We start from the raw sequence: 23,269 nt of genomic DNA, 5'->3' as shown, positions 1-23,269 counted from the left end.
ATGTGTTGACTCAGGGATCGAGACGTGGCTGCACGATCCATTACAGCTATGCGGATAAGATGGCTGTCATCTCGACTGCTAGTGATACAAGGCCGTTGGGATCCAGCACGTGGTTCCCTATTACCCTCCCGAACCCACCGATTCCATATTCTGCTAACAGTCATTGGATCTCGACCAATGCGAGCAGCAATGTCGCGATACGATAAACCGCAATCGAGATAGGCTACAATCCGACCTTTATCAAAGTCGGAAACGTGATGGTACGCGTTTCTCCTCCTTACACGAGGCATCGCAACAACGTTTCACCAGGCAACGCCGGTCAACTGCTGTTTGTGTGTGAGAAGTCGATTGGAAACTTTCCTCATGTCAGCACGTTGTAGGTGTCGCCACCGGCGCCAACCTTACTTGAATGCTCTGGAAAGCTAATCATTTGCATATCACAGCATCTTCTTCATGTCGGTTAAATTTCGCGTCTGTAGCACGTCATCTTCGTGGTGTAGCATTTTTAATGGCCAGTAGTGTATATTCAGTTGACAGAAACCATGCGCACTGCTGTTGAATGTCGTCTATAACTACTCTCCAGAGACAAGTTCGCGAAACTGAACACAATGGTGATTTGTCCCGAAGTGTACAAGACCTTCCACTGAACGTCCGAACGTCGCGCGGAGTGGCCACGCGGTTTAAGGAGCCAGTTCACGGATTACGCGGCCCCTCCCGCCGGAGGTTTGAGTACTCCATCGGGCATTGTTCTTAGCATAAGTTAGTTCAAGTAGTGTGTAAGTCTAGGGACCGATGACCTCAGCAGTTTGGTCCCTTAGCAGTTCACACATATTCGAAAATTTGAACGTCCGATGTAGCGCTTTACTACTGATTAATCAAATTCTCCGTGGTTCTTCGCCGTAGTATGTCCTTACGACTAACACAGACTATAGCTTGACAACCCGGCATGCAACAGTAGAAGCAACCTCGGAGTTTTTGCAGCTGATGTAGTCATCTGAAAAACGCTGCCCAGGTATTCTGGAAAACCTTTATAAGATTTCATTGTGTTGTAAAAATTGTCAACTTGCTTTAAATGTGCAGAAATGTAAAGCTGTGCACCGCACAAAAAGCAAAAACCTAGTGTCTTATGACTACGATATCAGTGAGTAACCACTGCACTCAGTCAATGGTAACACCAGTGTCCAACTATTTGTGGGTAAGAGAGTTGGCAGACTTCGGCTCGTTAGCAGGATACTGGGAAAATGTAGTTAGTCTACTAAGGAGATTGCTTACAATATACTCGTGCAACCAGTCCTAGAATATTGCTCACTTATGTGGGACTCATACCAGACAGGATTAACAGATGATACTGAACACGTGTAAAGAAGGGCAACACGAATGGTCACGTGCTTTACACACGGGAGAGCACCAAATGATGAAAAACCTGAATTTGTAGACGCTTCAAGATAGACGCCAACTGAGTTGGGAAATACAGGGAAATGTATTCGCAATCGAGAATATGAATCATCATCGGCTGTATATTGGAATGACGACAGTGAAAATTTGTGCCGGTCTATGACTCGAGCCCAGATTTCCCTCTTTACGCTAGCGGCAGCCTTAACCACCTCAGCTATTCTCGCACGAATCACAGCCTGACTCAAACTTCCATTCGTTGTCGTTCACGTGTCACAACCTCCACTCGAACTTTACATGTACGTCCGTCCAGGAAGGACATATTAATTGAAGGTCGAGGGACTGGTATTGGCAAACAAATACGAAATAGCAGTTCTTTGTTATTTAGAAGTACGGTTACTGTAGCCGTCAAGAAATACAGGGATTGTATTCACAGTCGGAGATATAAGCAACCATCGGCTGTATATTGGAATGACGACAGCAAAAAGTTGTGTCGGACCGGTACTCGAATCCAGATTTCGCCGTTAATACGAGTGGTCGCCTTAACCGTTTCGGCTATCCTTGCACGAATCATAGCAAGACCCAAAATTCCATATGTCGTCGTTCATGTGCCACAACCGGCACTCTAACATTGCATGTACTCCCATCCAGGAAGGACATATTTATTGAGAGTCGAGTGCCTGGTACTGGCGAATTACACTACTGGCCATTAAAATTGCTACACCACGACGATGTCGTGCTACAGACGAGAAATTTAACCGACACGAAGAAGATGTTGTGATATACAAATTATTAGCTTTTCAGAGCATACACGCAAGGTTGGCGCCGGTGGCGACACCTACAACGTGCTGACATGAGGAAAGTTCCCAACTGATTTCTCATACACAAAAAGCAGTTGACCTGCGTTGCCTGGTGAAACGTTGTTGTGATGCTTCGTGTAATGAGGAGAAATGCGTACCATCACGTTTCCGGCTTTGATAAAGGTCGGATTGTAGCCTATCGCAATTGCGGTTTATCGTATCGCGACATTGCTGCTCCGGTTGGTCGAGATCCAATGACTGTTAGCAGAATATGGAATCGGTGGGTTCAGGAGGGTAATACGGAACGCGGTGCTGGATCCCAACGGCCTCGTATCACTAGCACTAGAGATGACAGGCATCTTATCCGTATGGCTGTAACGGATCGTGCAGTCACGTCTCGATCCCTGAGTGAACAGATGGGGACGTTTGCAAGACAACAACCATCTGCACAAACAGTTCGACGACGTTTGCAGCAGCATGGACTATCAGCTCGGAGACCATGGCCGCGTTACCCTTGACGCTGCATCACAAAAAAAATGGCTCTGAGCACTATGGGAGTTAACTGCGGAGGTCATCAGTCCCCTAGAACTTAGAACTACTTAAACCTAACCTAACCTAAGGACATTACACACATCCATGCCCGAGGCAGGATTCGAACCTGCGACCGTTGCAATCGCGCGGTTCCAGACTGTAGCGCCTAGAACCGCTCGTCCATTCCGGCCGGCGCTGCATCAGAGATAGGAGCGCCTGCGATGGTGTACCCAACGACGAACCTGGGTGCACGAATGGCAAAACGCCCTTTTTTCGGAAGAATTCAGCTTCTGTTTACAGCATCATGGTCGTCGCATCCGTGTTTGGCGACATCGCGGTGAACGCACATTGGTAGCGTGTATTCGTCATCGCCATACTGGCGTATCACCCGGAGTGATCGTATGGGGTGCCATTGGTTACACGTCTCTGTCACCTTTTGTTCGCACTGACGGCACTTTGAACAGTGCACGCTACATTTCAGACGTGTTACGACCTGTTGCTCTACCCTTCATTCGATCCCTGCGAAACCCTACATTTCAACAGGATAATGCACGACCGCATGTTGCAGGTCCTGTACGGGCCTTTCTGGATACAGAAAATGTTCGACTGCTGCCCTGGTCAGCACATTCTCCAGATCTCTCACCAATTGAAAACGTCTGGTCAATGGTGGACGAGCAACTGGCTCGTCACAATACACCAGTCACTACTCTTGATGAACTGTGGTATCGTGTTGAAGCTGCATGGGCAGCTGTACCTGTACACTCCATCCAAGCTCTGTTTGACTCAATGCCCAGGCGTATCAAGGCCGTTATTACGGCCAGAGGTGGTTGTTCTGGGTACTGATTTCTCAGGATCTATGCACCCAAATTGCGTGAAAATGTAATCGCATGTCAGTTCTAGTATAATATATTTGTCCAATGAATACCAGTTTATCATCTGCATTTCTTCTTGGTGTAGCAATTTTAATGGCCAGTAGTGTAATTCGAAATAGTAGTGCCTGTGTTATTAAGAAGCATGGTGCGGACATGAGAGCATTTCCAAAGGAACATTGCATCGCACTTCCTAATAATACAGGTAGTACTATTTTGTACTTCGTGTCTCGGGAAAGCCTACAACAAAGTTTCGGGAACCAGTATCGAGTGTGAATCTAAAAATACGCTACAGCCCCCTACGCATCGCCGCCGTAAGAACCACGAAGACAATACTAGATTAATTACAGTGTGCGTAGAGGCATTTGAACAACCATTTTCCCCACGCTCCATAAGCGAATGGCCCGTGGAGGAAGTCTAATACGTGGTAGAGTGGGAAGTGCCCTTGCCGTGCATTTCGCAGTGATCTGCAGAGAATCGTTGTGGATGCAGATACACAGTTGGACAATACTCAGGAACTCGACCGAACATGACAAGGCTTGTGATGTTATGTGAGCCTCATTGCCCCTATTTTTAACTAATTTGCGTCTGATTTTATTCTGAGAAGCTCAATAATGTATGTAAATACCGTAAATGTAAATCTGATTAAAAAAGTACTTGAAGTGAAGTGAAGCGCAGCTGGACAGCAACAAACTCTTTAGCGCGCAATCCCCGCAACGATAATAGTTGTGAATCTTTGAGTATGGACTCTAAAAAAAAAAGAGACAATTGATTTATAAAAAAAAAACAAGAGGACTGTTAATCTGTACCTTGTGGAAAGAGGACATGTTGCTAGGCCGTCGCTCAGAACGTATTGTTACATTTAATGAAAATTGATATTTTAGTGATAAAACCGAGTAAAGTATCTGTAAGAGTTGCCAAACTTTTATGTATACAAATTTTCTGGAACTGAAGAATAGAAACATCTTGTTTTTGGAAAAGGAGGTGAACTTCATTGTCGTCGCTCTATCAATCGACAGAATTGCAAGTGTACAAAGTTCAATAAAATTCAGGAAAAGAAATGCATTCTCTATAGTTTTCATTCAGTAAGTAACAACATCTCATAATTTCTTAATTACAGTAATTGGATTACGTTCTTGTACAATAGTATGGTGCTGGACTCCACTAACCAATTTTGATGTAGCAGGACGTGTAGTTTGAAGAAAGTTTGTATGCCAAGCAATCTCCTTTTCTCACGAAAAGTAGATTGCTGTTTGATCTTCTTTACTTACAACAGTGGTCCCTTAGGTATGAAAAGCTACGAAAACATGGGCTCAAAGCTATCCGCAATACGGCCGAGTAACTAACAGAGTCGTATTTTAAACCTTAAAGAACAATAACTTCATCCAAATCGTAATACGTCGCCAACTGGTGCAGAAGCTGATCATTGAAGGAGGCAGCAACCAAATTTCAGGTACCAGTTACGAATTAAAGTAAAAATCTCAATCAAAAATCAATATCTCTCTCTCTCTCTCCAAACACATATATAAATATTCATATCATTAAGATAAGTCATTTTATAGGCTTGTATGCACACCGTCCTCCCAGACCAAGGCACTGTTTTTTATCATGACATCGTCCATCGAGCGGTCACTCCAAAACACGACATTCATCTCGAGTTCTCTGCTGATCATATGATATCCTGATTTAAATTTGTATACGACGAGATCATAAGATTATCGCTATACGCGAGGCAACACCTCAGATGAACTATGGTGGTTACTTCAGTACGTCATCCCAGTAATCTTCAGCTAATGAGTCCCTTGGGAAATAAATATCATGATAGTCTGACGTGAACTTTAACTCGTGGCTCTCTAAACACGGGTGCATCCGTTTTATTAACGTACCACATCGGTCGATCATGTCCTTTTCTTTACTTACGACTATTCGCATTACATCATGCTTGTTTTCAGTGTCGCTTACATCAGCAGACATTTTGGATTTCGCGTCGTCTCTTCGACATACTTCACCTGGCGACAATCTTAACATACTAGTACATTGCCTCCTACACACTGTACGTGTAGTATAATACAAATAAGAGTGATACCACATTTTCCGGGCGAACAACAGTGCTTCTGTCACTTTTTGTTGATCACGCCCAGTCTGAAACTCTACACCGACTCGCGTAAATCAAGAATGCAGTGCTGCACCAAGGGCTTCGTGGGAGTGTCGCTAAACAGCATCAACTGTGCCCACCTGCCTGTAGCCTCACGGACTGGGGTGAACGGATGAAGTGTCTGGGGGTGAGAGCGGTTGGGAATACTCGGGACTGGACGCCTGTGCATCGGCTCTGTTGGTCCCTGCAGCTATTTATACACCGCGGGACTCAGCGGTCAGGAATGCGGCGCCGGCCGCTCCGAAATTCAGGGCTACGCGCTAATCCGCTCCTGACACCAGGCGCGTAGTCGGAAGCTGCGGCAGCTGGAGAGCGAACAAAGAAACGGAAGGAACTTAGCGTCTTCATGTTCGGTAGACTGAGCGGCAATACAGTCGGCGCGTATGGTGGAAGCGCTTGCTGTCCACCCCTTCCGAAAGGAGAGTCTAGCGTCAGATACGTGACCAGCACCATTAAATTCGTGACAAGAATAGTTTCGTGCCTGTGTCCCGATCTAAAATGTTCCAACAGATGGATCTGGAAGAAATTAACGGTATTTTGTATCGTAACGCAAAATGTGTTTTACCCTCTCTCTCTGACGATGAAAATGACGTCGCACAGGTAATAATCGTTTTGAAACGAAGAACACTTTCCTTAGACTGTGGTCGTGAACGCGAAATATTCCCATAAATATAACAGCAAGTCAAGCATCGTTTGAAAACTGCAGTGTTGTAAACCTCTGGAGTTCATTACATCGATTAAACAACAGAGCTTTGTAATAAATGGAGTCATAATTAATAAAATGTTCCGGGCTATTATCCGGTGGTCAAATGGAGATCTCATTTAAACCCAACGTTTCGTCCCCCTTTACGGAGGACATTTTCAGGGGGGTTCGTAGTTTTTTTGAGTTGCCGATTCACACACTCTGGCTCGTTATTGACTGCAACAAAATTTCGTTTATGCGTATTTCCACGCAGTGGCGTGACGTGGCATGTTTTGAATGCTCGAGAGAAAATTGCCATTGTCGACTGGTGTCGTCTGCTGTTACTATCACCCCAAGGTGGAAAACTGGTACACATCTTCTTCAACACCGGAATACAGGTATCAGTTTCGCGTCCTCCTCGTGCCTATTCTTACCATCTCTCCGGTCTCTCTGAATAGCATCTCATGATACCCGCTTGTGGCTGCCATTACTTGAATGCTATCAAAACGAATGCGACGGCCTCCCGAATGCAAAGCAAGTTCCGCAACAATTGATCTGACAATCTCCCCTCTTCTGCAATTGCCCTCGTGCTCTTCTAGTCGTTTTTTGGCCGTTCTTTTTTTTTTTGTAGTATGCACGCACACCTCCCCACAATTACACGGAATCCTATAAATTCCTGCTTTTTTCAGCGGTTAGCGAGCGCCCTTGGCCAATTTTAGGTGATCTTGTATCTACCGGGTGAATTTGTAGAAAACGTTACTGACTGAATAGGAAAAACCTTAAAAAAACCAAACGTGGTAAAATTTAAAGGGAAATTATGGTTACGCTGGAGGGCTGTTCATTACCAAAGACTCCTGAATTAGTCACCTGATTGGCTGCTTACTAATTTCTACTCTACTCTTTCTTTGTTTGCTGCTTTGTGTGGCCGTCCTGCAGCCGTCTCGCCAGGTGGCGTTCCTAGAAAGGCCCGTTGTGTTACAGATTCACTCTTTAATACTCTGCCGATAATCCTATTACCCCAGATTTTTTACTACACTGTCAACAGGAAATGATCTGAAATCGTTTATTAGGTTTCAGAGTTTAAAACTATTATTGCAAGCTTCTAACAACTGTAGAGAGGACTTAGTAGATGAAGTTTTGATAAGAAACCCATATCCAGAAATGTACAGTTTGAACATAAAGTCTCCCAGTTCACAGTGCGCATACAAACTGAGAAGAGAGCGCCATCGACAGTCGCTGTTGTAGTTATGACATTGATACGTTCGAAACTAGGAGGGTTGACTGTGGAGCTCCACGGACGCGCTACGCTCTTGAGTTTGAGGAGGGCGTCCTTCGTCACTTAGAAGAGAACCCGAGGACAAATATTCTAAACATTACCCACCCTAAAGTCTCCTGTAGAGCAATTCTGCAGAGCTCATTGTCTCCGCTGTGTGCGCATCGTGAAGCGGGAGATTTGAAAGTGATCTATTCCTCAGATTGAGTTTACATCCAAACGATACATTTTCGGACATGTGTTCCTTCTACATCTACATATACGTGATTACTCTGCTATTCACAATAAAGTGTCTGGCAGAGGGTACAATGAACCACCTTCAAGCTGTCTCTCTACCGTTCCACTCTCGAACGGCACGCGGGAAAAACGAGCACTTAAATTTTTCTGTGCGAGCCCTGATTTCTCTTATTTTATCGTGATAATCATTTCTCCCTATGTAGTTGGGCGCCACAGAATGTTTTCGCAATCGGAGGAGAAAACTCGTGATTGAAATTTCATGAGAAGATCCCGTCGCAACGAAAAACACCTATGTTTTAATGATTGCCACTCCAATTCACGTATCACGTCTGTGACACTAGCTTCCCTATTTCGCCATAATACAAAACGAGCTGCCATTCTTTGTACTTTTTCGATGTCAAAATTCCTTATGAAAACTACTTCTACTAAGTCCCCTCTATAACTCCTAGAACCCTGTAATAGCAATTTTGAATCACCCTATATAGGAAGGCAGTACCAGACAACAAAATCGAAGCGATAATTTTCATAACAAAGACTTGATAACAGGACAAAAAGTAACGATAAGAAATTATAAATTCTGCTATTCGGAAGAAGTAGGCAGGCATTTCCGAACAGCACTAGTGTGACTGATTTTATTCCATGTGCTCAACGGCTACTCTGTTTCCAACCACGGAATGTACTACGTCAGTACTGGACGGAGAATTCTGAGATCAATGCGATGTTTCAGATGTAATATTAAAACTGTTTGTACCAATCGTATAAATTAAAACGTCATTATGAACTACATATACGTGGCAGTCAAATGAAATCGAGACAGATGGAAAAAAGTTAGTAGTATACCGTTTATTACTTCAGAAGTAATCGGTATAACTGTTAATAAACTTAAACCGCTGTGAGACAAGACAGTCAGTGCCTTCGGAACCATGACTTTACCCAAGCGTGCACCTTTTCCTCCGAACCAAGTCAGCGGCCACGAATGTCTTTCTTCAGGACTCCAAAAACATGAAAATCGCTTGAGGAGAGATCGGAACTGTATGGTGGAAGTGTAAGGGCCTTCCAGCGAAACTACTGCACTATTGTAGGAACATTAATTCTGTTGCAGGATAATGCCCACCCACATTTACGCTGCAGAAGTTTCGTTTGGAAGCCTTTATACATCTTCCATACGGTTCCGATTTCTCCCCATGCGATTTCCATATTTTTGGAGCTCTAAAGAAATACGTTCGTAGGTGTCGATTTGCATAGGCGACTACTTTTGAAATGATGAACAGGTTACTTACATTTTTTCTCATCTCTCTATTTTCACTTGACTGGCGCTTATACTTACGCTAAACATCTTCTGTGGCAGTATATTCCGTGCAGTTTTATAAATCTGTCCGCTATGTTCAAGAATAATCCTCATTTGGTATCTTAAATAGACTAACACAAAGCTGCATAATAAATAACACAAACAACAAATTTTTCCCGCATTAGAATAGGTCGCAATAGAATTCGCAATTGAATAAAGATAAGCATATTATTTACTATACAATCTTTCATTGATAACATGAGACAGGTGTATTTTTCTTTACAATTCGTTCTGGGACGCCTCTTGAATTAATTTTATTTCTTACAGAGACATTATAAGTAGAGAAATCCAAATCGCTGCTATGTTTAAACAATTTCATTTCCTTTGTCCACGCTAGAACAGAAACTTATGAGAAACATTCGACTTCCAATGCTGAACGTAAACTGACCTTAACTTAAGTCCACGTTCCCAGTGTTACGACTGGTATTGTTAACACTGCGCCTAGCTGTGAATCAGTATCTTAAAATAGATTCAGTTTTCTCTATAAACGATTTCATTTTTCAATTACACTTTTCTTACATTTTATGATGGTCTCCCACGTAACTCTTAATTTCGATGAACAATCACCTGTCTGTTAAATTTAAAATGATATATTCAGCAATCGAAAGCGATTCATCCGAGCTTGTGCCCGAATCTCACTTGTGCGCTGACGTAGCCTGTGCCCCCGTGAGACTCAGGCGCCATTTCTAAAGAAATTTTCAGAAGTTACTTTAACTTCTGAAAATTGTTGTATACGACTGAATTCGGGTTTTTTAATAATAATTTTGTAGCCCTATTCCCGACAGAAATAAAATTGTTTGCACATCAGCTCATTACTTTTACTAGATTTAGTGATATCTCCAGGACCGATATAGATTATTTCGTTATTAACTGCTAACGCAGGTAACAGTGGTATTCTCAACTGTATTTTTCCTTTTTTCCCGGTTTGGTCTTTTTATCGGGAATCCATGTGCTTCCTCCCGCTACACAATAATGTTTCGGTTTCTATATTCCTTCCAGTCTCGAGAAACTTATATTTTCCTCATTGAGCTACGAAAGGCGAACTTACATTCCTGTTTTGGATGCCAACATGGATTTTCTAAGAATATGTTCAAATAATTTATATTACTTTGTCACGGAAATTTTCTACTGCTGCTTCTGGAATTCATTATACCTCAACTTGTTCTTATTCATTCCTTCATTTTTTTTCTTCTCTTCCTACGGTTTTTGCCTGTAACTTCTCTGGAAGACGACACATCTATATAAGGCCCACAAATAATAGTAATTATACCTTACCAACAATTTCATGAGCAAACACAAACACGAACAATACAAAGACGTACAATAAATCATTTAGACATGTCTTAAGTTCAATGTTACAACCTCAGTTAAAAGTACAGTAATGTCTCTATAACGCGGTCACCTCAAATATTTTATAAATGTTTCACTATATCGATAAGTTGTATTTTTAATTATATCGAAATACTGTGCGTTTAATACTGTTAGCTTGTTTGCATAATAAGGGATGTTTTCAATGCATCGACACATAATACTAACGTGTTACAAGAGTTCCGAATACATGTAACGTATGTTAATATTTGTTGAGAACTTTTTGCTGCAATAGGTAAGGAATCCTTTAAAAGTGTGAGGACTAGGATTGCCGGGAAAATATAGCTTCACCTCTAATGACGCGTAAATATTACGTAAGAAGCTGAGACGCATATTTTGGTCATTATGTATGGCATACGTCGTTAAAAAGGTACATTCTCTCTCTCTCTTTCTCTCTCTCCTTGGAAGTAGTGTAACACGTAACATCCCTTTTACGTTCTGAATGGGTTAAAGAAGATATCGAAACAGACGGAGCACGCTATTTTGTTAGATGGTTAATACCATTCCCTATTATATATTACAGCAATATTTTTTCTAATGGAGTAGTATACTTCTTTCAACGTCGTTTGAAAGCTCTTACAGTGACGAATACACTGACATAATGGTTATTAATGTTGGTTTTGAAAAGTATCGCAAAGGTGTATGAAAAATGTGCTGAAATGGCGAAGCAGGTGGTTCTGAAACAGCTGTTCTAGTTTATATATTCCCAAGCTGGGCTCTCTTGCCAGGGTGAGTTGAAGTAAGCAGCAAGATAAAATAGCCCGAGACTACTGTGATAAAATGTGTCTGATCTTGGCCCTGCTTCGTACGACGTAGATAAAAAGTTAGCTACGGTTTTTGCAGCTGAAACTATATGTCAACATTTATGGTGACGTAAGGGTACCAGAAAAACTGTGTTAAATATGTGTATGTCCTCACAATTAGTATATTCTGCAAATGACGACACTCCCTAACCTGAGATCCCCGTCTTGTAGGACGACTATGAAGACTCCGGTAGGCTTGCCTTTCAATTTCAGCACATTTCTCAGATACTTTTGCGAAATATCTTAGTGCCAAAATCAAGAACATCGAGTTTTCACGAGCATTCGGGTGCTGTGTAAAAAAGTATGTTGTTCCATTTAAAATACACTTTACTCGCTTTATTATGTCGGTTATTACAAGTCGAACCAATTCGCGCACTAAGATTTGCCGCAAACGTCTTTTGGATATCTTGTATCAATCAATAAAAAAAAGGGGTTACGTCTTACGCAACTCGCGTGGTGTATATTGTTGTTTCAATACCTCAAACTTACAAGTATTAACCTACAACAAAATATCTTGTCCCTTGATTACTGTGAACCACTGTGAGTGCCCTCATTGCGTGGGTTGCTCTGTACACTGACAGTAAAAGGCTTGAACATCCCATCTCCAACAGCTAGAACACATCATACTCTCCAACTGCTAGTAGTGAGCTGTATTTTCCAGAGGTTAGACAGTGTGGCTGACAAGTGGCTGCCTTGTTTGTGTTGCAGATTGAGCGAGAGAAGGCCGACCTGAGCGTGCAGGTGATCCAGCTCAGCGAGCGTCTCGAGGAGGCCGAGGGTGGCGCAGAAAGCCAGGTGAGAAATGCAGCGAAGGGACGCGTTCCTCTTGTCACGCACGCAGCTGCTAGTCTACCCACAACGAGGCTACTATCGCTCCCCACATAAAGTACCACCACGCCAGACAGTGTTTGCTATCATATTCGCGGAGTATAACAGTCAGGACGTTTCGTTTATAGCAGCAAAATATTCGCATAACATATTTCAGTGCCTAAACTGGTTTCGACTTATCACTCTTCTTCACAGGTGTGTGGAATGGTTTTGGCATAACACTGCGACGAATTATGTCGAGGGTCACCTATGAGCGATATTTCGAATAGTACAGTATTCCACGACTGCCATGTCTAACCTGGTTTATTCAATGAATTACTCTAATAAACTTTATTGTTAGAATGATAAGATGTCTCACTGAAACAAAGGACAAACAGAAAAAGACCCATTGTACACGGGTAACCATCAGGACACCATTGACAGAAAAACTAAACACTGAAATAGAACAAGATCTGAAAGAATACAGGCGATGTTTAACTACTGAATTACAGGAAGCTGTATAATTTGATGCATTAAAAGAATTAAATACAAGAGATTTCCCGAGGAAACTGCAGAGAGGGTCCAGTATACATACGTTGAAAACAAACGCTTGGAGTCTAAACCAGAAAAGTAAGACCGAAAATTAATGTACTGATGAAATGTTCCAGAAAGTGCACAAACAAGTTTTCTCTCTGAATATATTATTTAATTACAGAATACGTCACAAAATAGTTTTAAATGCGAGGAGTGTAGCTCGGCGAACACCTTTATCAACTTGTTTGGAGTAATGCAAAGAGCGAGACAACTCCAAATAAATAAGATGAAACTCTTATAGCAAGTATTGGATAAACGAAGGGTACATCGTAGACGCCTAATCTAAAGATAGAGGAAACATTCGAAGAGAGTGGTTATCGAAATGTCGTCTTTTCGTAGTATCGTTCATAGCACGAGTGTAGAAGAGTTGGTATATGACATATGCGAGAATTATAGGATGCAATAAAGGGCAGCACTGTTTGCAAGAAAACAAGTTGTGACTGAGGATTCGTGACAGCAGATGTAAACTGAATATCCTATGGTCCTGCCATAAAAGGTGTTAAAGAGCTATAAACAGTTTTCGGTTTGGCAGCAAACGTTTAGCACAATAGTATTCTTGTGTACTATGATTTAGAGAACCGGTATTCAAGGAAGCTACTGTGACAGTTCTGTTGGCTTCACAGTATACCTCACGTAGGTATTATGACAGAATCAATACGTGACTGGAAAAGGAAGGAAAACCGTTTATATTGCATTCAAGTATTCTCCACAATCCAATGCAGTGCACAGCGCCTTGCAGAGCATACAGCGGGTGTTTATTATTAAAGTGCAGCTACTCGCAGACATCCATTGTGGGCTGTTATTATCGCGTGACAGCAAAACTTGGTAGATATTGTAATACGTTCACGCGAAAACGATTGACGGTGGGATAAAATTAGTTCCAATTACGGCCACCAACACCAAATTTAGCGCTGTGAATGCAGGAAACACGTATAGAAACGTTCCAACATATAATGGATTAGGAACAGGACGTGGCAGAAAAGGACAAACAACATGAGAAAGGCGTAATCTTGACTTTATTATTAACCGCCGCTTTCACAATTTGTTCAATATGAGCACCGGAAAGCTCTCGCAGAGATGCTGTGCAACGCCAGATATGCACCTGGTGGCCAAAATTGGAACTTTTTTCCAGCGTTTATCGGTTCGGTATTAATGCTTTAACATGCATATATACCAAGTTTCGCTGCCATACGGTGATTACAGCCCATACTGGCCCTCCGTGAGATCACTATGTAAATGTAGAGAAGGGCTGTACTCGGAAAGAGGTTGTTACTATATTGTCAAACTAAAGGTCACTGCTCAAATTTCTTTCAAGATTAATATTAAATTCAATGTAATTGTCAGATTCGAAATTGGACGTTGTTAAGAAAGTCGGATGTAGGATACATATCGCTAAACAGTCTACAAAAGCCGAAAGAACAAATCGACCAGTGAAATTAAATGAAGTAGCATAGTATTGCGTTTAAGAATCAGAAGTGAGGAGATAACTTTCACTTGTAGACAGAGGACTGCGAATACTACACCAAAATGTACTAAGAACAAGTTGGTATAACATTTCATGTAAGTAAATGTAAGCTGTTTGCGTTAAACGAAAAAAGTAATGGGATGAGGTAGCTCAACAATTACATGGCATCGTTAAGTTGGTTGTTAATACTAAAGAAGCAAGCAGGGCACACAGCAGGGAAGGGCTCGTGTTATGACACGGTGCAGGGAGCCGTTTACGTTGTGTTTTTGACGTCAGATATCTCACCGGAAAGGTAAATAAGCCCCAGGAAATGTGCTTGAGAAAGAGCCAAACAAAAGTTATATAAAGGCTTCACGTGTAACACTGATTTAGTAGTTCCGGGACTACGAGATTTTTAAGCTAGCTATGTGTACCACTAGTCAAAGAAACGTTTCTGCGACGATTTTACATAAACCACACAATTTCGACAGTAATAGGTGGTTAAATAAATGAAGCACGGAGCTAACAGCACTGATAATCTGAAAATGAAATTGAAAATATTATGAGAAAAGGAAGGAGAAGACTAGACATTATATAAAACGTTCTATTTTGAGAGGCTTCTAATGCTTTATAAAGTGCCTTCTGTTTCCATTAGTGCTTACTTGACATCTTGAATTTGACGGGATTAGGCAATGTTTCCAATTACTAGCATGATACCACCAACTGCTAAATATTTTGTATAAGCAGTAACGACTTTATAACTGAAAGCATATAATGAAAAAGGAAAAACACTGTCTAGGTCACTGTCTATGTTTATTCGTAATACCGCTTTCTCTTGCCAGAGATGATGAGATGAATTTAATAAAAGAGGAGAAAGGGGTACGACAGTACAAGGCTGGTTGTATTGTAACAAAAATATATACAATACATTGGTGCTATACAAATAAAAATAAAACATTAAAGCAAATTATACATAAATACTGCAAATCACAGTTGGTCTACAGAACAGAACTTCATTTAAAATTATAGAAGTTGTATAAACTGAACAATTAGGAAAGCTAATGCACATTGTCACGGTGCGAGCAACAGACACCCACTCCTTCGTCCTTCTTTGGTGTAACGGCTGCAGATGTTTAAGACAAAGCGATACGATCACATCATGAACCTTTCTTTTGTAACTGATTTCGATTTTATCTCACCTCACGCTTACATCAGTTCATTAGGATCATGATCCTGTGCGTCAGATTATCATCAGACCATGAAATGTGCTTCACTAGCATTCTCTTCTAGAGTTAATTATACAGTAACAATAACTTTTCATGCACTCCATTTGTTTGCATCTACCCTCTGCACCAACATAATTACTGCTAAAAGGACGACACCTCTGACGTGTAGAGGCTTGTCGACGAATTCAAGTCGTGGCCTCCCTGTACATCTTTCCTGTTTTTGAGTAGGCAAGAGACTTTTTTTGGTGTCTCACTTGGAACTTCTTTTTGAACACGATGCTGCAGCCACGTGAATGGAATGCAAAGCACAAGGGTTGAATCTTTACCGTCTAATCATATAGCCCTGACCAAGGTTTCAGTCGACGAATTGCTCGCACAATAGAATTTCGTGAAATGGTGTTGGATAGCTTGGGAAAATATTGCCATAAAAAGCACACTCGAAAGAATACAGTGAGGGGAATAATAGGGGAACAGTAGTTACAGCCGTATGTCATAAGCAATGCGAGCAAACAATGGCACTACATAACTTTGTATCCGGAGTCTGGTTCTGTCAGTGGGTTTCTTTTCCAGTGTATGCCTTGGTGTTGGCGGGCGTTTCTTTCAACAGCTGCTGTGAACTAGAGTTGTTTGTATCAGTATAAAATTAAATATTCATTTCGGCCCATTATTTTTTTATCTCCAAGTGTTCAATTTGGGGTCCTCGACTACATGTGTAATTTGGCCTTGTATAACTTTACCGCTCACATTGATCGTTACGCCTCGTTCAAGCGAAGCTTCATTTGCTGACATGCGCTTCTCCCTCACTGCATTATTTTCACACATACATTTTTTTTGTATAACCGTTAGCTTGGGGTGTCCATTTGAAAGTTGACACATATATCTCAATCCGCATGTTACGCACGAGCCAGCCTTTCCGAGGAAAGAAGCGTCCCCTATTGAAAAGCTCACCAACTCAGCAATGACTTTTATATTTATGTTTTTCGGCATACAGCTTTAGCTTTCCAAACCTGATCTCTACACTAAATTATTCGTATCATTCTTTGCCAATAAACTGCACTTTAATTCCCGACGTATTGTGACACTGTTTGTTTATATTTTTTTACGAACTGGCTACAACGACAAGCTGGTCATACGCTATGAGAGGTTTCAGCTGTTCACCGCAGCAGTTCCGACGTGCCGCATTGACGACCCCTTAATGCTGAATTTATGCGTTGTCAGACTAAAATGCTCCAGTGAATAGAAGAATGCCTGTGAGAGTCATTTTATACTGCCTGGCAACAGAATTGAAGTACCCGGAACACGATCGGATGTAAGTTCTTGCATGTACACACCAAATGAGAAGAGTTGCAATTCTGTGGCAGGTATAGCGGCCATCAGAATGCGTTAGAGTTGTTCGTGTTTTGTGTTGTTACCAGGCTTGGAAGGTTGTATGAAGTCAAATGTTGAGTAATTACTGTTAAGAACACAGAGATGCCGTGTACGCGTGTGAGGCAGCATTCTCAGCACCTGACAGAGTCTGTAAGGGACCTCGCTGCGGGTTTCCATTTGGTTGGCTGCGCGAATCGTGAAATATCCAAATTTGTGGGACATTCGGGTGTGAAAGTAGCCCAGTGCTGGACTGCATGGGAACGTGAGTGCAGGAATACTCAGTGTCAGGTTCCAGCCGACCACGTCTCAACACCACAGCGGAGGGTCGCCATATTGTGTACCAGGCACGTTTTATCCCCTTCTCATATGCGCCTGCTATTGGAGAACAAGTAATGGACTCCTTGCAACATCCTGTTATCCTACCCCACTGGTCGGTGACTTGCAGCAACCAGACTAGAGAATTACCGTCCCATGCATAGGCTTCCATTAACACTACAATAAAATGGTTGCGTTTGAGGTAATACCACGAAGAGTAACTATGGACTGGTGATGAATGGCTTCCCATTGTGTTCAGCGGTGAATCATGGTTCTGCACTGTCGCGGATGATCATCGTCGGCGCGTATGGTGACGACCTGGAGAGATGCTCCAATCTTCCAATGTTTTGGAGGAGTGCAGGGGTGTTCTTCCTGGCGCCATAGTGTGCGAATCATCAGGTATGACTTCAGGGCACGACTGGTAGTGATTGAGGGAAGTCTGACAGCACAAAGATATATCACGGACATCTTGCGTTCTGATGTGTTACCTCTCATGCGACAGTATTGAAGAGCCATTTTTCCAGAGGACAAAGCTCGTCCACACATGTCACGTGTGTCTATGAACTTCCTGCCTTATGATGAGGTGGTCCTGTGACCATCAAGATCCCCAGATTTTCCGCCGACAGAACTACTGTGGGAGATGGTCGGGCGTCAGCTCATTTTCACGGTTGTGGGCCAGCAGTTTACCTCAGGAAAGAATTCAACGGCTTTCCGATATCCTTAACGACCGAACCACAAGGAAGGAAAAAGGAAGATTGCATTAACATCCCGACGACATCGAAGTCATTAGAGACGGAGCACAAGCTCAGATTCTGTATAGCATGGGGTATGAAATCGGCTGTGTCCTTTTCCAAGGAACGACGCCGGCATTTGCCTTTAGCAATTTAGAGTAATCACGGAAAACCTAAATCTGGATGGACGGAGGCGGGTTTGAACTATCTTCCTCCCGAATGCGAGTCCAGTGTGCTAACCACTGCGTCACCCCGCTCGGTTCCTCAATCGAATCAGTGGATGCATCCAAGCCAGAGAGGGTGCAAAGTCATGCTGATAAGTAGGCTCATACTGCTAAGCTCTTTGTAAATTTAACTCGATTTCGTAATCACTTTGCTAATGCACTATGCTCTTCAACAGTGAGAAGCATGAAGGTGCTTAAAACATCAATGTAGGCCTGTGCTCTGATAGTACCACGCAAAACAACAAGGGATGCAAGCCCTCTCCATGAAAAAATGACCACACCATAACAACACCGTCTCCGAATTCCACTATTGGCACTACATACGCTGGCAGATGACGTTCACCGGGCATTCGCCTTACCCATATCCTGCTATCGGATCGCCACATTGTGTACCGTGATTCGTCACTCCACACAACGTTTATCTACTGTTCAATTGTCCGATTTTTACGCTCCTTTCACCAAGCGAAGTGTCGTTTGGCATTTACCGGTGTGATGTGTGACTTACGAGCAGCCGCTCGAGCATGAAATACAAGTTTTCTCACCTCCATCTCAACTGCTATAGTACTTGCAGTGGATCCTGATGCAGTTTGGAATTCCTGTGTGATGGTCTGCATAGATGTCTGCGTATTACACTTTACGACCCTCTTCAACTGTCGGCGGTCTCTATCAGTCAACGGACGAGGTGGGCCTATACGCTTTTGTGCTGTACGTGTCCCTTCACGTTTCCACTTCACTATCACAACGGAAACAGTGGACCTAGGGATGTTAATGAGTGTGGAAATCTTGCATACAGACGTATGGTACAAGTGACACCCAATCACCTGACCACGTTCGAAGTCCGTGAGTTCCGCGGAGCGCCCCATTCTGCTCTCTCACGATATCTCACGACTACCGAGGTCACTGATACGGAGTATCTGGCAGTAGGTGGCAGCACAATGCACCTAATATGAAAAACGTATTTTTTTAGGATGTCGGGATACTTTTGATCACATAGTGTATGTCACGGCAGCTGAACCCGTGACGTTTTATTTAGTTTCCACCTCCCTTTCTGGGTGCTTCATGCGCTTTGTCAGGCCGTGCAGTACAACTACGCATAGTCTCTGTGTGACGCTGTGGGTGGTGCTGTACATTTGATAAGAATATGGCTGCAATGAATATACGCAACCGTTCATAATTTATGACTAGCTTGTGATTTTTCTCGGTTAATAAACAATATAAAAATAATTTATGAAGGATCGTCCATCTTGACAATTATGACACACTTTACTGTCTTTCGATATCACAATAGGTGCGTTGTGATGGTAAGATACACTATGGCGCCTTACTGATCACGCTAAATTGGGGGTGTTGCAGTTCGAGATCAACAGGAAGCGAGATGCGGAGCTGGCCAAGCTGCGAAAGCTGCTGGAGGATGTGCACCTGGAGAGCGAGGAGACGGCCAACCTGCTGCGCAAGAAGCACCAGGAGATCGTCGTGGACTTCCAGGACCAGATCGACCAGCTCTCCAAGGCCAAGGCCAGGTCAGTACCTGTCAAATTATATGTCCTCCTTATCACTACACTGTTGCTCTCCAGATGACCTTCCTATATTGTTACGTGAGGACAGAAAGACGCCCGCCCTGACAGGAATTATTATAATCTGATTAAAATTACTTGTTACTTGATACCTGACTCCTTGGATCTTGGGTCGATCAGAGCTGGCAACGTCACACGTGGACTGTTCGCCACTGGCATCGAACCACACCAGGCCACTTGCAGTGCGGCGTACTCGCAGCAGCCCCCCCCCCCCCCTCCCACCCCCATAGCTATGACCGCCACGTGGTCGAGTCTCAGCCGGGGAGCAGGTGACAGCCGACATTGAGACGCTGTGGCATCACAAGACACACAACAAATAACAAGTTTTTATCGGGTTGTAATTGTGAAATTCTTAGTTTGATAAACTGCTTTGTTAACTTGCAGGACTCTCCCGTCAAATCACGCAAAAATTAAAGCAGGACAGACACAACTCTCTACTAAACATTTCGTGATAGGGAATGTGGTGTTTGTGAAATTAACCGGTCTGCATACACTTCGAAATTTCTGTTATAATAAGAGATTACGCCTAGAGCGAAAACGGACGCAACAGTGAGCTTGAACCTCAAGATAAATAATTAATAGACTTTGCACATTGGGACCTGCTCTTACAGCGTGCTGGTTGTTGTGACAGTAAGTTAAGGCACACCCGGATCGAATCCACGCCGGTGAATTAACGACTGTGGTTGGTGCACAGGTCAGCCTGAGTGTGATTTTTAGGCTGTTACTCACGCTCTTTTAGGCAAATGCTGTGCCAGGTCCCAATTTTCGCATCAGAAAATACGATACACAAAGAGTTAAAATACGATCACGCACGGAACAAAGTTTATTTACAAAGTTTACAGACAGGTGGCGCACACGACTTCCCTCCCCGTAGGTAATAACGGCTGCGCTACAGGAACGGTATCCGGCCTCGAAGTTAAAAATAAATTTGCAAAAACTCGAGCACAGCAGAACCCATACTAACACGGGATTAACGCTAACGAAAAGAACAAAGATTCATATTATTTCGGACATTTCTTGCGTTGGTGTCCTTGTATAAAATACACTGCCAAAGAAAAGTAATATAAGTTTTAGAGGTTTCCATTTCGCAGAAGATTTATTGTTGCAACAGTGCATGTGGAGTACATGAAATTATTACATTTACAGATCAATAGCACAAGCGCTTCTGAGGTACCAGGTATCGTCCCACTCCGAAACAGGTATACCCGTACGGGCAGCAATCCAGGCGCTGACTCTTGCATCCAGTCGATCGTACAGATGGCGAGTACTGTCCTGGGATATGGTATGCCACATCTGCTCGACCTGTTCACGTAGTTCTCTAAGATATGTTGGTTGACGAATCGCAAGAGTCACTTCTCGACCCATTACGTCCCACACGTGCTGGATTGGAGACATGTCTGGAAATTGTGCTGGCCAAGGAATTGTGCTGCTCGTCTTGCAGAACACGTTGAGTTTCACGGATAGAGTGTGGGCGAGCATTATCCTGTTGGAACAACACATCACGAACGGGTCTGAGAGCATTCTCCATGAATGTGAAAATCCGATAAATGGAAATGTCGTGTGGCTAGGGCCTCCCGTCGGGTAGACCGTTCGCCTGATGCAGGTCTTTCGATTTGACGCCACTTCGGCGACCTGCGCGTCGATGGGGATGAAATGATGACGATTAGGACAACACAACACCCAGTCCCTGAGCGGAGAAAATCTCCGACCCATCCGGGAATCGAACCCGGGCCCTTAGGATTGACAGTCTGTCACGCTGACCACTCAGCTACCGGGGCGGACTGAAAATCCGATGAAACTTTGCAGACGTGTTGGACAGTGTTTGTAGTATGCCAGTAGATCACGTCACTTCACTCTTTTTAGTCCTGAGCGCACACTGAGCACATAGAGACGCCTAGAGAGTAGTGTCTCCCGTACAGTATGAGTGCTGAGAGAGATTTCGCCTGATTTCATGCAATCCCACGTAACGTGACAGTCATGTGTTTCCTTCCTCATGACATGTCTCGATCGCACGTTGCAGGGGCAACGAGAATGCAGTCTATTGTGACGAGGGTATTGGAAAGCTGGTACAGTGCTACGACAAATGTCTCAATCGGAGCGCCGACTTTATAGAGAAGTAGCAAGAAGGCGTAACTAATTGTTGCAAATAAAACTTTTTTTTTATTTTCACTATGGTTTCCATTTCGCGACCGATCGGACCTTGCTTCCGAATAGCCTTCGTAAAAAATATTCGACCTCTTTCTCGTACAGAAGATGGAACACCTGATTTCAGGCTGTAACTTATTTTATTTTCATGTGCTCCTGCTAGGAAAAATATAGATTTAGACGATAGCTGTCTGGAACGGAAACAAACATGTGAGGTTAAGGATTCCGGTAACGCCATTCGTTTAGTGGAAAGCACCGCAGTGCAGCGTTCTGGGGATTAGCACGCGGACGCCGGTCTCTGTCTATTCCTGGCTGTGGCCGGAATGCCGCGTGATATCCTTAGCGCCCAAATCGCTACGTCCCGCTCCTGCCTTAACCCTGCGTGCTAATTCGCAGGATCACTACAGTGGCACCAAGAAACGCTGGCCTAAGCAGCCAATTATCTGTTAGCCATTTTTCGTTTAATGATAAACCGGAAGGGTGTGGAATGGAAAAACGAACAGCTTGTGGCATTAGTAAGCCAAGTAAAGTCCACAATTAAAAAGCGGCGTGACCAGCGACTTGACAAGAGGCAGAAATGAAGCAAAATTGCAGTCGGCGATAAGGAGAGTTTTTTGCTACATTACGTTACTGGCTGACAAACCCTGCATTTCCCGGGTATTTATTTTGTCAGTTTTCTATTAGAAACTAAACCTTATGTGCAGTTCTGCAGTAGACACTGTGTAATATGATACCGGACAGTCCCGTATACTGAGCGCAGCTGTTTCGCATGTCTACAACGCGATTTTGTTAACGTATATATATCTAGCTGATTGCCGTCCTATTCTGTTGCGGAGGTCATGGTACCATAATCCTTCGTTCGCTGGGGCGATTTCCTCTCCCGGAGGCTGTCATCCTCTACAACAGTTCCTGCAGTCCTCTGCGTCGCTCGTACCTTCCTCGAGAAGCTAGGTCAAGCCTAAGTGGGGCTTACGGTGTTGAGCAGGCTCCTTGTGCATCAGCATTTCTGGGCACTGATATCATGGCCGACTACTATATATATATATATATATATATATATATATATATATATATATATATATCCAGTTTTATAACATGTGTGGCTCACCGAGCTGCTGTATACATGCTGAAAGTATGCCTATTTCCCTACACATGCCCGACACCTGTGGAATGCTACTGAAACTTTGGCTACCTCCCCTTCATCTGATGAGCAAAGCGTTATAAGTGCACCAAATAATAGTTTGCATGGAGTCAGTGGCAGTGCTTTTAATGGAATAAATTCGATTATATGGCCATTCGTAGGACAGAGAAGTTGAAGTAACTTTTTCCAGTCAGTACATTTCATCCCTAAGTGCCACTTAGGATAATTGTAAATTGCCCGTC

General features: G+C 43.2%; 1 protein-coding gene across 3 annotated transcripts in view; it reads left to right on the top strand.

Annotated features, from left to right (window-relative positions):
• The window catches only part of LOC126481537 (paramyosin, long form), a 184,594-nt gene that overhangs the window by 77,347 nt on the left and 83,978 nt on the right, over positions 1–23,269 (top strand). For all 3 annotated transcript variants that reach the window (XM_050105349.1, XM_050105348.1, XM_050105350.1), the window contains exons 4-5: positions 12,167–12,253; positions 19,521–19,687. In XM_050105349.1, coding sequence (XP_049961306.1) covers positions 12,167–12,253; positions 19,521–19,687 — 254 coding nt within the window. The remainder of the gene's footprint in view (positions 1–12,166; positions 12,254–19,520; positions 19,688–23,269) is intronic.

This window comes from Schistocerca serialis, chromosome 5, assembly GCF_023864345.2.
Source record: "Schistocerca serialis cubense isolate TAMUIC-IGC-003099 chromosome 5, iqSchSeri2.2, whole genome shotgun sequence".
NCBI lineage: Eukaryota > Metazoa > Arthropoda > Insecta > Orthoptera > Acrididae > Schistocerca > Schistocerca serialis.
The sequence above is the reverse complement of the archived record's forward strand: the minus strand, read 5'-3'. Positions and strand labels throughout refer to the sequence as shown.